The sequence below is a fragment of the Ornithodoros turicata genome, chromosome 2 (assembly GCF_037126465.1).
Source record: "Ornithodoros turicata isolate Travis chromosome 2, ASM3712646v1, whole genome shotgun sequence".
Classification (NCBI taxonomy): Eukaryota; Metazoa; Arthropoda; class Arachnida; order Ixodida; family Argasidae; genus Ornithodoros; species Ornithodoros turicata.
Genome location: NC_088202.1, coordinates 61187643 through 61202303, shown reverse-complemented (window position 1 = coordinate 61202303; position 14661 = coordinate 61187643). Strand labels below are relative to the sequence as shown.

Genomic DNA, 14661 nt, shown 5'->3' with positions numbered 1-14661 from the left:
TGCCGACAGTCTTCTGAACATTAATATTTAGCTGGTTGTGAGATGCCCAAGTGGTTATACTAGAAAGTACATCATTTGTATCTCGAAACAAGGCATCGATAGATGACCCACTGACCAAAAGTGACGCATCATCAGCATAAAGCACAATTTCAGGATGTAGTGTAATTATATCATTGATGAACAGGAGGAAAAGTAAGGGGCCTAAAATGCTGCCTTGAGGAACTCCAGAATAAATGGGGAGTGTAGCTGAAATGCTAGCTTCATCTAAGTAAACGTATTGGCGGCGATTAGATAAGTATGACTGAAAGAAAAACGGCTTTGTTTACGAATACCGTAGTGACCTAACTTGGCCAGGAGCAGGATGTGATTCAGGCTGTCAAAGGCCTTTGCAAAATCAATGTAAATACCCAGGCTGATTTTCTTGGCTTGAAAGTTGCTCAGTATAAGATGCTTTTGCCGTAAAAGGGCTAATTCCGTGGATTTTCCTTGTCTAAAGCCATATTGTCTTTGCGAGATAATCGCGTGTTTATCGAGGTAGCTAAGCAACCTATTATGGATAATTTTCTCAAAGACCTTCGAAAAGTGAGGAAGAATAGATATCGGTCTGTAGTTTGACAGTATAGCGCGATCACCTTTCTTGAAAACGGGAATGACGCGCGCAATTTTCAACTGATCAGGGAATGTAGAATGTGTGATGCTAATATTAAGAATATGCAACAGTATAGGGGCAGTTATATTGGCAACGTGTTTAGTACTCTTCATGTCCAATCCAAACGCATCTAGAGCATTACTGTTTTTCATGGACATAATAATCGAGGAAATTTCAACCGCGTCGGCGGGGCTGAGAAACAAAGATGACGTTGGGGATTCATCATAAAATATGGGCATACTGAGGTTATTACCGTGGCGTATAGCACCAACAAAATGGTCATTAAATGCATTCGCCAGGTCAGCACCACTGCGCTCCTGACCATTGATGACCAATGACGAGATGTTATTCTGAGGGCTTCTCCTTTCTAGTAAAGAATTCAGATTCTTCCACAACGACCCTCTGTTTTCAATGTTGAGCTTCGCATTAATATAACCTAGCTTACTAGAACGTAGTTCGCATTGCGGAAGTCCTTGTATATCTTCCAGTTGTCTTCAGTGCGGTGCTTAAGAAACTGAGAATAAAGCGCATTACGCTTCCTTATCTTACGTATGTGTATCGGAAGGATCCAAGGTTTACGTGCACGCTTGTGCATCTTAGATGTTTTAACAGGAAAACATAGCTCATGCGCCTCTTTATAGCGGCATAAAAATGCTTCAAAAACAGCGTCTGGATCGTCTTGCGTAAATACGTTGCTCCAATCAGTATGGGCAAGGTGGTGTTCAAAGTTAATCAAGCCTGCGTCTGTTATCACTTTTCTCGAAATCGTGGGATTAATCTTACGGTGAAGTCCCCTTAGTTTGACTGACAAGAAAACGGGAAAATGATCACTTATGTCAGCTGTGATTGTACCAGCAGTAGCTGTATTCGGGTCACAGTTAGTTATTACAAGGTCAAGTAGTGTAGCGGTGTTTTGCGTTACTCTTGTTGGTGAGTTGATTGTGTTTGTGAATCCGTAACTTTGGAGCAAGTTAAGAAGTCTGCGACAATTCATTGTATTTGCAAGAAGGTTGACATTCAGATCACCACAGATAACAGCATTCATCTTATTGTCACCACAGTATGACAATAACCCTTCTAAGCAGTCAAGAAAGCTTTGCATGTTCCCTGAAGGCGGGCGGTATAGAGCAACAAATAAGAAGCGCATACACTTAATGGTCAGCAATTCACAACCTGACGTTGAGGAAGTTAATTCCTGAACAACTGTCATCTCTGGAAAGCTTTCCGCAACGAGAATTTCAAGGCCACCGCCACGTTTATCGTGTCGATTTAGGAGAAAAGGGGAATAGCCAGGTAATCTATAACATTCCTCTTCTGTAGTGAACCAAGTTTCACTGAACATGAGAATAGAAAACTTAAATCCAAGTGATAAAAATGCGTCGAGGTCGTGTTGTTTATTACGCAGAGAACGAACATTTAAGTGCATACACGAGACAAATTCAGCATGTTGTACTGCGTTCAAAGAAACAAGGGCATTCTGCACTGTGAATGTGGAACCTGGATATGCCTGCATGCTTGTCATGAGACTAGCTATGAATAAGACAAGTACAGACGGAAATGTATCAATGGACATTTCAAAGATCTGTTACGCTATAGATCCTAAATATTTTATCTGTCTCGCTCTTCCTCATGAAAACCGTGCCATGTTTGTGCCAGACAAATTTAAACTGAAGTTGTTTACTAAGCATGCGTGCTCTGTAAAAAAGATGTCTGTTGGTTGCAGTCAGGTTTTCATCGATATACACGTCTAGGTTATCGATCTTCTTAGGTCTAAGCTTCTACGATGATAGTTTTTGATTCGCCATTTACAATGTGATATTCTTTGCAATGTGTTCGCGTACATGAAAAATAAGCAAATCCTTTCGTCATTTCGTGCAAGCAATTGTGATTGTGCTTTTGTTGTTGTATCTGACATGTAGGTTGGTAATAAAAAATGTTTGTCAATCTACAAATGCATCTTGCATTTCTTACAATTCAGCGCGCAGGGAAGGCAAAATCATGAAATCGCGGCGCACGCCATCGCAGGAACTGGGGGAGAGGGGATGGAAAGGAGGAAATGGATTGGATTGGATATTGTGTTAGATACTCAACCTTGGGGCGAGCGGTATCTTGCGCCACCTAGCCTGTGATATCGCATGTCTTTAAAGGTCAGATATGCCGATTTTGAAGTGCCGAACCGAGCGATACTCGCGCTGTGTGTTCATTAGCGAACACTGTATATGTGTGCGAAATATCTCGGTCCAACTGTTCGTAGTTTTTTAGAAAACTTTTTTTTTAGTTCCCACGCCCGCCCGTCTGTAAAACCCCAGTCCCCCAAACCCCCGCCCGCCCGTCAGACCGTCGGCAAACCCTGCGCACTGGCGCACCGACGTCACTGCTCTCGGTTTATCTGTCTTTGGCTTGGCATGAACTCTTGGCTTGGCCGCTTGGCTTCTTTCGTTTCGTCCTCTGTGCATCGTACATAAGCGAACAGCTGTTATGTTATTGCTAAGCCGGAAACAAAGCATGTGAATATTTTTTTTGGCACGGCGTCGTTTGGAAAGTGCACTTCCTTGTTCTGACCTTGCCTTTTATGGGCTGGAGCGATATGATACGTGATATGCCACGGGAAGTTGTCGAAAATGCGACGGTGCTACGCTGTTAGAACAATTCATCGGAGCATTCAAGTGTTACCTATTATAAGCTGCCAAATGACCAAGCAGTGCGAAGCTCTTGGCTGACAGCGACAGCGGTGCCTGCTAAGTTCCACTCCAAGGATTTCGTCCACGAATGTCATCATAGGTTACGAGCGACTCCAGAGGCAATTTGGAATCTCGGCACCAAATCGACTGATGAAAACCTGAGGGGCCCGACACACAAATTTTGAACGTGCCACGGAGGATCAAGGCAAAAAATGAGAGCAAAAAGGTAAGTCGAGGTTCAGATATAAAAATAGCAAGCTTTATGAATCGATTGTGCAGCTGTCCTACTGCGCTTACTCTGATATAACCACGATTAACAACACAATAGTATTGATAATCTAACTTCTGAATTACCACAGGTGCATGCCGAAGGCGGAAATGAAGCAGGATCTGGCTTGCATCTGGTGCATGAAGAAATTGCTGACACGTTAGTTGCAGTCTACCTGCCACCAACAGGTATGACAATGTGATGTTATAATTTGAGTATTCGCCTATGTTCCACTTTTCATGTGCGCTTTCATGCAGAGATGTTGACACCACTCTTAAATCTGCCCTCAACGTTACAACCTGTGCTTTCAGGGTGGAAAACAAAGGTCGCCATTCCGATTAGCTGCTATCTCCCACTTCAAGAACCTTTGCTGTCTGGACACTGGTTCCTGTGTTCACTATATTTGTTCTGAGAGCTAAGAAAAATGGGAACTATTTATTTGTCAGAAGTTCACACTGGATGTGGTACTGGATTCACATGTAAGATAAAATACCTTGATTCTAATATACTTGCCTTGAACTTAGTGCATTACTGTGGGCAATGCCACATTCATTACATTTTTAGTGGGTCCAGTGCACAAATACTGTGTGCATGCCGCATACATGCTGTTCGATAGGCAAACATATCTGAGCAGTGCTGTGTAGTTTTTTTATCCAAAGTCCATAATGTTACTGCAATGTCACAGTACGCAGAACAGCAATGTGCAGGTATACTACGATAAAGATTCACAACAGAAAGGAGACTGTTGAGAGCATGTAAATTTTAATGGACGAGACTTTCGTGCACAAGGCTGCTCTTGTTAATGTCTAACATGAAGTTACAAAATCCCAGAATATATAAAACATGTTGTACGGTAGAGAGTGAGGGTTGGTACAGACATAAAAATAAATATACAACCATATATGATAAAATAAAAAGGGGGTACAACTCCATCAGTTTCAAGCCGGCAATGGATCAGTTGACAAGACACTGTAGCACTGTTTCCCTGAACGTGTCGCCCGTGAATGCCTTTTGTGCCAAATACTTATCTGGCCGCCGTTGTCATTCATGTATTATGCTACACAACTCATCCCTTGTCTGTTCGAAACTGATGGCGTCGTACCCTCTTTTATTTTATTGTACTATGTTTGTATTTTTATTTGTATATTTGTACCAACCCTCGCTCTACTTGTTACACTCTACCTTACAACATGTCTTATATATTATGGAATTCTGTAACTTGATGTTAGACCTCAAAAAGTACAGCCTTCTGTGCGAAAGTCTTCTTTCTGTTGTGCACAGTCATTATAAAGTAAACATGACCGTCCATTTCTTGTCATTAGATCCTTTTTTTATACAGTGGTGAGCAACCAGCAACCATAAGGACACATGCAAAAATGGGAGTCTCTTTGGGATGACAAACCCTCATTACCTCATGAGGATACAGTGGTTGAGGAATGGTTCCTGTTCTCAAGCACATGGAAACTTCAACTAGTAATCATGAAAAAGCCTGTGCTAGCACCAGGAAGTGAACGTGAACCGTCCTGCTACCTGTCAGAGATGTTACATTTCAGGCACTTTTGACTTTTGGTGAATTACTTCTTGACTTTGTCCCAAGGTGGAGCTCGCCACAGCTCATTTGCCTATCTGTTAATGTTGTGGCGTGTGTTGCGTTTTTCTCTTTTTGTGTTCGAGACTCAGAATGGTTACTTTGGATCAGGTCAGGTACGTTTCATTCAGACATGGCAAACATAAAGTGGTGTTTCTCAACACACCTTAGCAGTAGCCTTCATACATTACTGCTGCGGCCATTAAGCGTGAATGGAAAGCAGCACACTATGTTCACTCTACTTTTATCGTGTGCTATGTAATCAAGTGTGCTACGTGTTCAAGTTCTGTCAAACGAGCGTGTTATGCTATTAAAAAATTCAGTACACTCTTTAAGTGGGATTAATGGTTTCGCATGGATGCAGGAAGGAAAGTGTCATGTTATGGCAAGTGTTTATGTATTGTACATTTAACTACTAATTGTATTTCTTAGCTTTCACCGGCGTATCCTGTCTAGCCATGTTATATTAATTTGGAACATGTTCTTCTTAGTAGCCAGAGCAGCTGATATACAATGAGAACATAGCCCGTGTGTGTTTGTCTTTTCCACAGCAGCCCTTGGTTTTCCTCCCTGATGGCTACACATGTCTGGCATAGGTTTCAGAACCAGTAGTTCCAGCCAAGTGAGAATTGCTTTTCAGGTGATCATCACACTGGCAGATGAAACACATGGTTTAAATTATTTGCAGGACAGGACTTGCGTAGCTTCACACAAATACTACTACTACGACGTAAGAATGGTTTCAAATCTTATCTTTTTTTGTGTTCCTGACATTATTGCACAAGATGTAGTATCCACTATGATCCTTTATATGGAGGATGTACAGTGCAATCAACAGATATGCTATTTACAAATCTGTGTTTCCTACTGTGTTGAAATGGGGTAGTTTGTATGTGGGAGCCATAGTGAAACACAGGCAGCCAAGGACAGACTTTTTATGCCTCCGAGAAACATGGCAACACATTGCAGGGACTCTGGATGCTGCCTAAATTTCCAGAACACAGAGTTCAATGCAGCGGTTAAACAACAAGTGTTTAGAGAAATCCAAGACAGTTGCATGTGTAAGCAGTGTAAGCTGTTGGACTTGCTTCTGTCCGAGATACGTTATCTCAAAGGGGACGCACGGGCACACTCAGAATAATACTAAGACTGCCAGTGAAATAGAATGAGAAGAGGGGGAAGATATATAACCCTTTTTTCTTGTCTGTTATCCTGTTGGTTAAATTGTCATTTGCTTAGCAGCATATATGTATATTCCAGAGTCTGCTAATAAATATATCAGTTGAGAGCTAGCGGTCGCATTGTAGATGTCTCATCCTGTCCTTGGCTGCTTGTGTTTCACTATGGCCATGTTTGCTATTGCAAAAGCAAAAAAGACAATAGAAAAACAGAAAAAGAACGACCTGGAAAGCTGCCTGTTCTAGTGCTCACATGGAGGCAATGCAATGAGGTAACCATTCATGAACTGTATATAGTAGTGCACATCACAATAGCAACCGATTATTCAGGTTTTTCTTGAACTACTTTGTATTTTGCAGCTTTGATTGCCTAGACTATTATTGGAGCTTTATGTGATTCCCCTCTTGAGATACTTTAAGATTGCTGATGCTGTGCAGTTTGTTAATTTTGAAACTGTAGTGTGCTGAGGTACAAAAAGATAATTGTCATATCTGCATTTGAGTACATAGGAATAATTTGTAAGTACTTTCCTTGTTGACATTAATATTTGCACCAGGTCACAACGTTGTTGATTGGTGGAAAATGTAAATAAAGACATTTATTTGGCTTGCCAAGTAATGCACAAATGTAGTCTTTTCTAGTGAGATATTCCCTGTTCACCAGACATAAATGGGGAAAAGTTAAAGGGGCACAATGATGGTAGAGTCTAGCATTGCTTTTTGCCACTTCACATATATTCACTGTTATTCGTGTGCACATGTAGGACTAGGAAGGTAGAGCATGCGCATAAAAAATAATTTCGTATGCAGCCACACATATGGTTCAGAAAATTACATAGATAATAGATGTCCAAGAATGAGTCCAAGAATATATAATTGTGCTTCATGTGCAATGGGTATGCAACACACTGCTTCCATTAAGCATTTTTATTTATTTTTTATGAATTCTTTTTTATAAATGTTATTTTTATTTTATAAAGTTTTATATTACTAACTATATACTTATTTTTTATAAATTTTATAAATTCAAAACTAGGTTACACGTTACAAAAGTTACACGGCCCCTGTAAGACTGTCCTTTGCGAATGGTTTGGTAACGTGTCTCTAACTGTAAAGGTAAGAGGCAGTCGAGAATGCTCCAGCCAGGGTGGCAACTTACATCTTGCTTATCATGTCGTACATGATAAATATTAAATACAAAGTGATTTGTGCAATAATTCCTGAGTACGGAATTAATTCCGAGGCTGGCCAGTGATGTCACCCAGGAAGACAAATCACATAATTGCCTCTACCACTTTTACACCCCATGGGCTGAGTTGTGAATTGAAACAGCACTCTGCAGAAGGATAAGGTGCACCCACTAATTTGATTTCTAGGATCTATGGTATGTCCTAACTCTTGAGACCCCACATTTCTCAAAACACCATTTCTAAGTGGCAATATGTGCTCTGGTACTTCTTTTGCGTCTGCACAGTGTGCAATCACATGGCTTCTGGAGCTTTCGTGTGCATGTTTTTGTGCTACGGTGATCATTACAAACAATATCCAGATGCTAGACATGAAATGCAGTAGTTTATAGCGTGCCACACAACGCAGCGTGACATGGGAGTGTGTGATTCAAAGAAAGCTTCTGGAAAATGCACGAAATCCAACAAAAAGTTTAAAATGTGACTTGTATTCCGTTTTACGTCGCTCGTCGTTCCATACCATCGTCGACGGTGTTGCACATTGATAAATCGTCCGTAAAACTTGTACCATAGCAGCATGCGGTTTCTACAGTACAAATAGCACAGTTTTTTCCTGCAAGAAGAAAACGCTGTCGGCATTTCTTGCTAAAACGGCTGTCGAAACGTCAGTCGCTACAATGGGCATGTAAAGGGGCTAACGCAGACGTGACTTGATACAAAATTGTACGTGCTTACAAAACACAAACCACGAATTCCAGTCACAACATCGCAGAGAGGTTGATTCACGAATGAGTTCGCAGTTGTTGCATTGTTTACTTATCGCGGAACCAGTGGAACCCGGCTGTCCGCCATCTTCAAGCACAGATACGTGAAGCCACTAAAAGCCGTAGCTGGAATTCACTGACAAGTACGAAAGCGCGTACACGTCAAAATGCCTATTCGGGTGCATCTACGTCATAAAAATGGCGGCGCACATGTGTGCTTCGGAATGAGTTATATATTTTTTTTGACATGGTACTGTACCGAACTGGGAGAATGAAGGTGCATTTTGGGGAGAGCTGGATGTGGGCTTTCCGAAGATCACAACTGTTTCGACTATTTGGGATATCGGCATAGCTGACCTTTACGGGCCATCTGTTGAGAGCAGCGGACGAACCAACTGGTACATTTTCTTTTCACCGTTCCAGTCCTCCTTGCCTCGGAGCCCGTTACCATTGTGCCTATGGGAGCTGTGGAGGCCTGGTCCGCCTTTCGTAGTACGTGGAAATGGAAACGGACGACGTATACAAACCCCTCGAGGGGCACCACACTGTAGACAAATTACTTACCCGTGAAGGGGATCAGTCATTTGCGGATTTCTCGTAGGGTTAGAGATGAATCAGCAGATGCGAGCCCAGAATTTCAAAACGAAGATGAGCCCGCCGACGAATGTCATAGAATCATAGAATTACGAGATAAACTCGGTAAAACACGTTCGGCAAGTCGGTACGTTCGGCAAAATGTGAGACGCACGAAAAGTAAGCGAAGTGTAAGCGATAGGTTCATGTGCTATCATTTTCTTGGGCACAGAACGTAAACAAACGCAGCGGCGGCAGCGATTCGCTGGACGGCAGTAGTCTCGCGATCAGCACCATCCCTCCCGGCGGGAGGAGATGGGAGGAGACGCGTTGTGGACGTCTCACGTTATGAAGAAATTTAACGCAACGCGCGTTACGAAGAGCAGATAGGGTGCGCGAAATATGGGCGGGGCTTTAGAATAGCGAAAAGTTCAAGCTTAAACCCCAGGCCTCCACACATCCCCGTCTTCGCCGCTCTAAAAAAACGTTTTCATCTCACAACCACGTGGTATTTACTGCGTGAGGCCTCATAGTAGACACTCATTGGCCAGAGGACATTGCGCGTTCCGCGATTGGTTCGCAGTTTTGAACTAGCATTGTTTCATAGAATAGCATAGAATAGTGAGCGTAACCTGTACAAGTCGATGACAGCCAGGACGGTCGAAAGACGAGTCAAACTGAAACTTCTGATTGGTCGAATGGTATGCATCATAGTTTATTTCCATTGGTAGCATGCCCACTGTTGCCTGAATTATGTCAAACTATGCGCTCTATGAGGATCTGTGGGGGCTGCCCCAGAGGGAGCCTGGCCCTATAGAGTATGTGCAGGGGCGGATCTAGATGCTGGGTCGGATGTCCTGACTCCCTCCTCAATTTCTGTCTTCGCAGAGTGTTTAATTGGACCTAGATCGCATGTCTAGTATGCTGTCCATATGGCTGAACTCCCTCCTTAAAAAAAGAAAAAAGAAAAAACCTTGGATCGGCCCAGTGAGTATACGTCTCGGCGAGATGCATCGCACGGAGTTGATTCGACGCAGAAATGCGGGGATTGGACGTTGCCGCAACGTATTTCCTTCGACAACTGTGTGCGCTGGAGATAACGTCCCCTTGACGCTTTTCGCCGATTCAGAGGAAGGAAAGAGGTACCTCCAAATCGGTATATTTCTTTATACGCTTTAATTAAACAAGGCGAGATGGATGAATCGTGTTCCTTTTGCGTTACTGTCATGGTGACGGGATTTTGCGCTCTTGTGCCAATTTAATGAAGAGTAATAGCCCCACATTGTGATAAAGTGAGTGCTCGCCCAGACACCCATCTGCATTCGGAAAAGAACTCACTTTCTAGGAACGGAGGAGTAAATTGCAACGTCCAGTATATCAGTCCAGATATCAATTCAATTTGATTCCAATGCATATTTTTATTGAGTTGTTTGATGTGCTGATTACTGTTGCAGTCAGTGCATCGTCATTCGACCAGTACATCTGAAACGTCTCGTGAACGGGCAATACGATCAACCGTTGCCTTCACCCTGGTCCTTGAGCGTTCACCAGAATGAGCACCTGTCCTTGAACGACATGTAGTCGGTATTATTACAGTTGAAAGCCTTTGCGAATTCCCGCATGTTTCCAAACGGGACGTTAACTCTGTAAAACAAGATAACAGTTCTCTAAATAGCGGCATCACATATTACCATGGCGTTGTTGCGTTTAATTTCGTGCGAACTTCACGAATCCATTATTTCACCTTTGTGCAGGACTAGTCAGCAGCTCAAGCTTAAACGCGCTTAACGCTATGTATTAAAGGAAAATGCAGCTAACATTCACATGCTAAGTGAAAGCTAATAACGCTATCAAATTTATGTACTGTTCTAGGCAGGACTGCTGCAGAACGCATCTTAGTGTACATTCCGTATCACGTAGCAGCAGGCGTAACGACTTTTCAGCAGGTACCGGGAAAGAAACTAGAAATGAACATCGAATTCATAACTGTCCAAAGCATAAACGTAACCTAAACCAGTCAACGCCACCTTATTCAAGTACGTCAGCGGCCCAGCAACTAGAGTATAGTATAGAGAAGTGACTAGACACAGATGTTTGCACTACGCAGCGCTTCTAGCACGCATCCAGCCAGAGGCGGAGAGTTTTCATTTTCCCGGAGGGGGCAAGGGCGCACCGCGAAGTAAGTACACTCTTAAAAAAAACTCATTTAACTCCTTTTTTGTCACATATATAACACCCTTTTGGAGAGTACAATTACGCTGAAAAGGGTGTCTCCTCACTCCCTCAAGGGAGTAGCATAACACATTCTCCTTGCCGGCGAGTAATATTACTCTCCAGTAGGGAGAAAGGTGTTATGCTACTCCCTTGAGGGAGTGAGGAGACACCCTTTTGAGCGTAATTGTACACTCCAAAAGGGTGTTATATATGTGGCAAGGAAAGGAGTTAAAGTACGCCCTTTTTTTTAGAGTGTACTCTGGCGGGTGGGGGTGGGGGGATATGTCTATTAAGAAAAAAAAAGGAAAGGTAAGCCAGATGGATGTCGGCTTGTTATTCCAAAAAAAGTGAAAGGGGGAATTCAAAAAAGGCAAAGAAAATAAAAAAACAAAAAAGGAAAGAAAATGAAAAGAAAAACGAAGAACACAAAACTAATGCTGAAGAATCACGCACTCTGGCGGGATCCTATGATGTATGCAGAACTGGTATAGAAATAAGAGGAAGGAAGAACAGAAAAAACAACACAAAAGAAAAAACAGAGAGAACCTAAACAGTGCACATGTGCACAACTGAAGGCATTACGCCTTTGAAAACTGAGTAAAAAAAGAACAAAATGTATTGAATCCTCGGTGTTTGACCCGAAATGCGCGCAATATAATGAATATGGTCAATGAAATGGAACAGCGAGAGTTAAACCCGCTCCCAACGAATATGCGTTCCGAAGATCCTACCGTTACACCTCACTGGCAGCTGCTTGTACCTTTTCGACTGCTTCGTTTCATTGATCTGATTGCTTTGGGCGAAATTCAGGCTATGTGTTGTGTCATCCTCTGTGTTTCTTCGCCTCTCCTTTTACTGTGATAATGAGTATGGTGGGCGGATACATATTTTACAAATTGCAAGATGCATTTTTGGGTTGGTGCCTCTTCACTCTTTTGGCCCGGGCGCGCCGAACCCCGAAGGTTGGCGCCAGTCTCTTAGCGGGACTTCCCGGGGGAGGCGGCCCCCCCCCCCCCCTAGTTTATGTTTCGGGGGGGGGGGGGGGCTCCAAACTGGCACCTTTATTCACGTTTTAATTGGCAACGGCGCATCGCGTGAATCTCGTTCCTTCTGCACTATATTCACGAAGACGGAATCTTTCCTATCGCGAAGAGATATTTTTGAACTTTAGTGCCCTATAAAGAAATGTTATAGAGGGGAACAGCGCAGTAGAGTACAAAGTAGAGGGGGCGACAACAAGGGACATAGAACTCTCGTCTCCACCGTGTTTACAGTTCTTGTTAGAACGTGCGCGAAAATAATTCACAGATTGGCCATATCATCATTATCCATGGTGTTTCTATACGCAGAACACTGAATCATAGCTCACAACAAACTCGGCAACCCTCCTATCGCCTGACAGCCCACCAGCAGGAGAAATGTGAAAACCCAGTTGAAGTGATTGAACCATGGCTTCGTCACCACCTGTGAGGCACCGTTTTCTGACGATTTAGATTTTAAAAATTGCAAAACTTCTAAGCTGCATTCTTATTTATATGGTGTTTTCTTTATTCGTGACAGATTTGTTTTAAAAAAGCTGATGTCAGTTTTACGGTCTGGTTACGCGTCCAGGCTGAAGTCCTGTGGGAAAGAGAGTGTAACCACTCGACGTCTAATTATCAATATCTTGTTGATTAACTTTTAAAGTAAAAAATTAGATTCAGGTTTAGGGTTATGTTGAGATTTAGTAAAAATTCAAGACAGGACAATGGGAGGCGACCTTTTCTTTATCCATCCGTCTCTCAAAAACCCTGGAAATCAGCACGTATTGTGAGATACAAGTGACTAAACTTTGCGCTCAAGGTGAAACCAGAACTACGCACTTCTTGAGCGCACGTGCGACCGAGCTCACCGGAATAAACGGTGATCTGTTGGCCAGATAGACCGCTTTGTGGCCCTGATATGCCGAAGTGATGTCGTTTCTGCACTCGAGGAATCCGCATGGATCGAGAAGTTACACGTCAAAAAGAACTCGTTACGATTTAAGCTACCGTGTGTAAAACGTAACTAAGTTAATAACGAAGTTCTTCAGCCTGAACTGTAACTCGAAGTTACGGAGTTACTTAAAAAAAGAACGAGTTACTTCGAAGTTACTTCGGACACAAAAGAGCACTACACTGGTGCAGCGCGCGTGAGCAGTGGAGTTCGACCACAAATACACACTTCTTGAGCGCAACAGGAGGGAGAAGGGCGTTTGCACCAGTGGGCCACGTGCGACAGAGCTCATCGGAATAAACGGTGACCCGTTGGCTAGATAGGCCGCTTTGTGCCCAGATAAGCCGAAGTGATGTCGTTTCTGCGCTCGAGGATTTCGCGTGGATCGAGAAGGTACCCGGCAAAAAAGAACTCATTACGAGTTAAGTTACCGTGTGTAAAACCTAACTAAGTTAACAACGAAGTTCTTCAGCCTGAACAATAAGTCGAAGTTACGGAGTTACTTAAAAACGAATTACTTCCAAGTTACTTCGGACCCAGGATAGCACTACACAGGTGCAGCGCGCGTCAGCAGTTGAGTTCCACGAGAAACACGCACTTCTTGAGCGCAACAGGAGGGGGAAGAGCGTTCGCACCGGTGGGCCACGTGCGAACGAGCTCATCGGAATAAACGGTGATCTGTTGGCCATATAGACCGCTTTGTGGCCCTGATAAGCCGAAGTGATGTCGTTTCTGCACTCGAGGAATGCGCATGGATCGAGAAGTTACCCGTCAAAAAGAACTCGTTACGAGTTACTTAACTAAGTTAACAACGAAGTTCTTCAGCCTGAAGTATAACTCGAAGTTACGGAGTCCCTTAAAAAAGAACGCGTTACTTCCAAGTTACTTCGGACCCAAGATAGCACTACACAGGTGCACCGCGCGTGTGACTGAGCTTACCGGAATAAACGGTGATCTGTTGGCTAGATAGACCGCTTCGTGGCCCAGATAAGCCGAAGTGATGTCGTTTCTGCGCTCGAGGAATGCGCATGGATCGCGAAGTTGCCCGTCAAAAAGAACTCGTTACGAGCTACGTTACTGTGTGTAAAACGTAACTAAGTGAATAACGAAGTTCTTCAGCCTGAACTTGTGGGCTGCCGCTTCCGGTCCAGACACGTGTACACCTAGAGATAAGGTTTGTGCGATAGGGGGAGACGCCCCTGTCTCCGAGATGTTACTTAAGCGACGGTGGAAGGCAGCGGGAGCGAGTTTTTGCCTGGACTGGGTCTTGCGGCGACACGATCGACCGTCGCTGCTCTGCGCTTGAACATGTAAGAGAATAAACACTGTTTCTCTTGTTCAATTGCGGTGTTCGTGTTCTTCGGGGTTGCGGCGGGTCGATTACGGAACCACCCCGGGTTTGTGGGTCGCGGTTCCCACAAAATTGGCGCCCAACAGTGGTGTTTTCGACTCGCCGTACCGTTTTCCCCGGAGGGCACAGCATAGTTGCCGGTAGTGTGTATTTTTGCTTTGTTTGTTTTTCGTTCTGCCGCCGTCTGCGTTGCAGCGCAGGTTCTTCCACCGGAGATGCCTCCCAGGAAGAAAC

The 14661-nt window shown here is 43.6% G+C and overlaps 1 protein-coding gene across 2 annotated transcripts in view; it reads right to left on the bottom strand.

Annotated features, from left to right (window-relative positions):
• LOC135385481 (neprilysin-1-like) overlaps nt 1-14661 on the bottom strand; it is a 146104-nt gene that overhangs the window by 7647 nt on the left and 123796 nt on the right. Inside the window, exon 20 of one of the 2 annotated variants that reach the window (XM_064614819.1) lies at nt 10292-10532. The exons of the other annotated variant lie outside the window; for it this stretch is intronic. Coding sequence (XP_064470889.1) covers nt 10433-10532 — 100 coding nt within the window. The 3' untranslated portion in view covers nt 10292-10432. Of the gene's footprint in view, nt 1-10291; nt 10533-14661 lie in introns of those variants that run through there. 2 annotated transcript variants of the gene reach the window in all.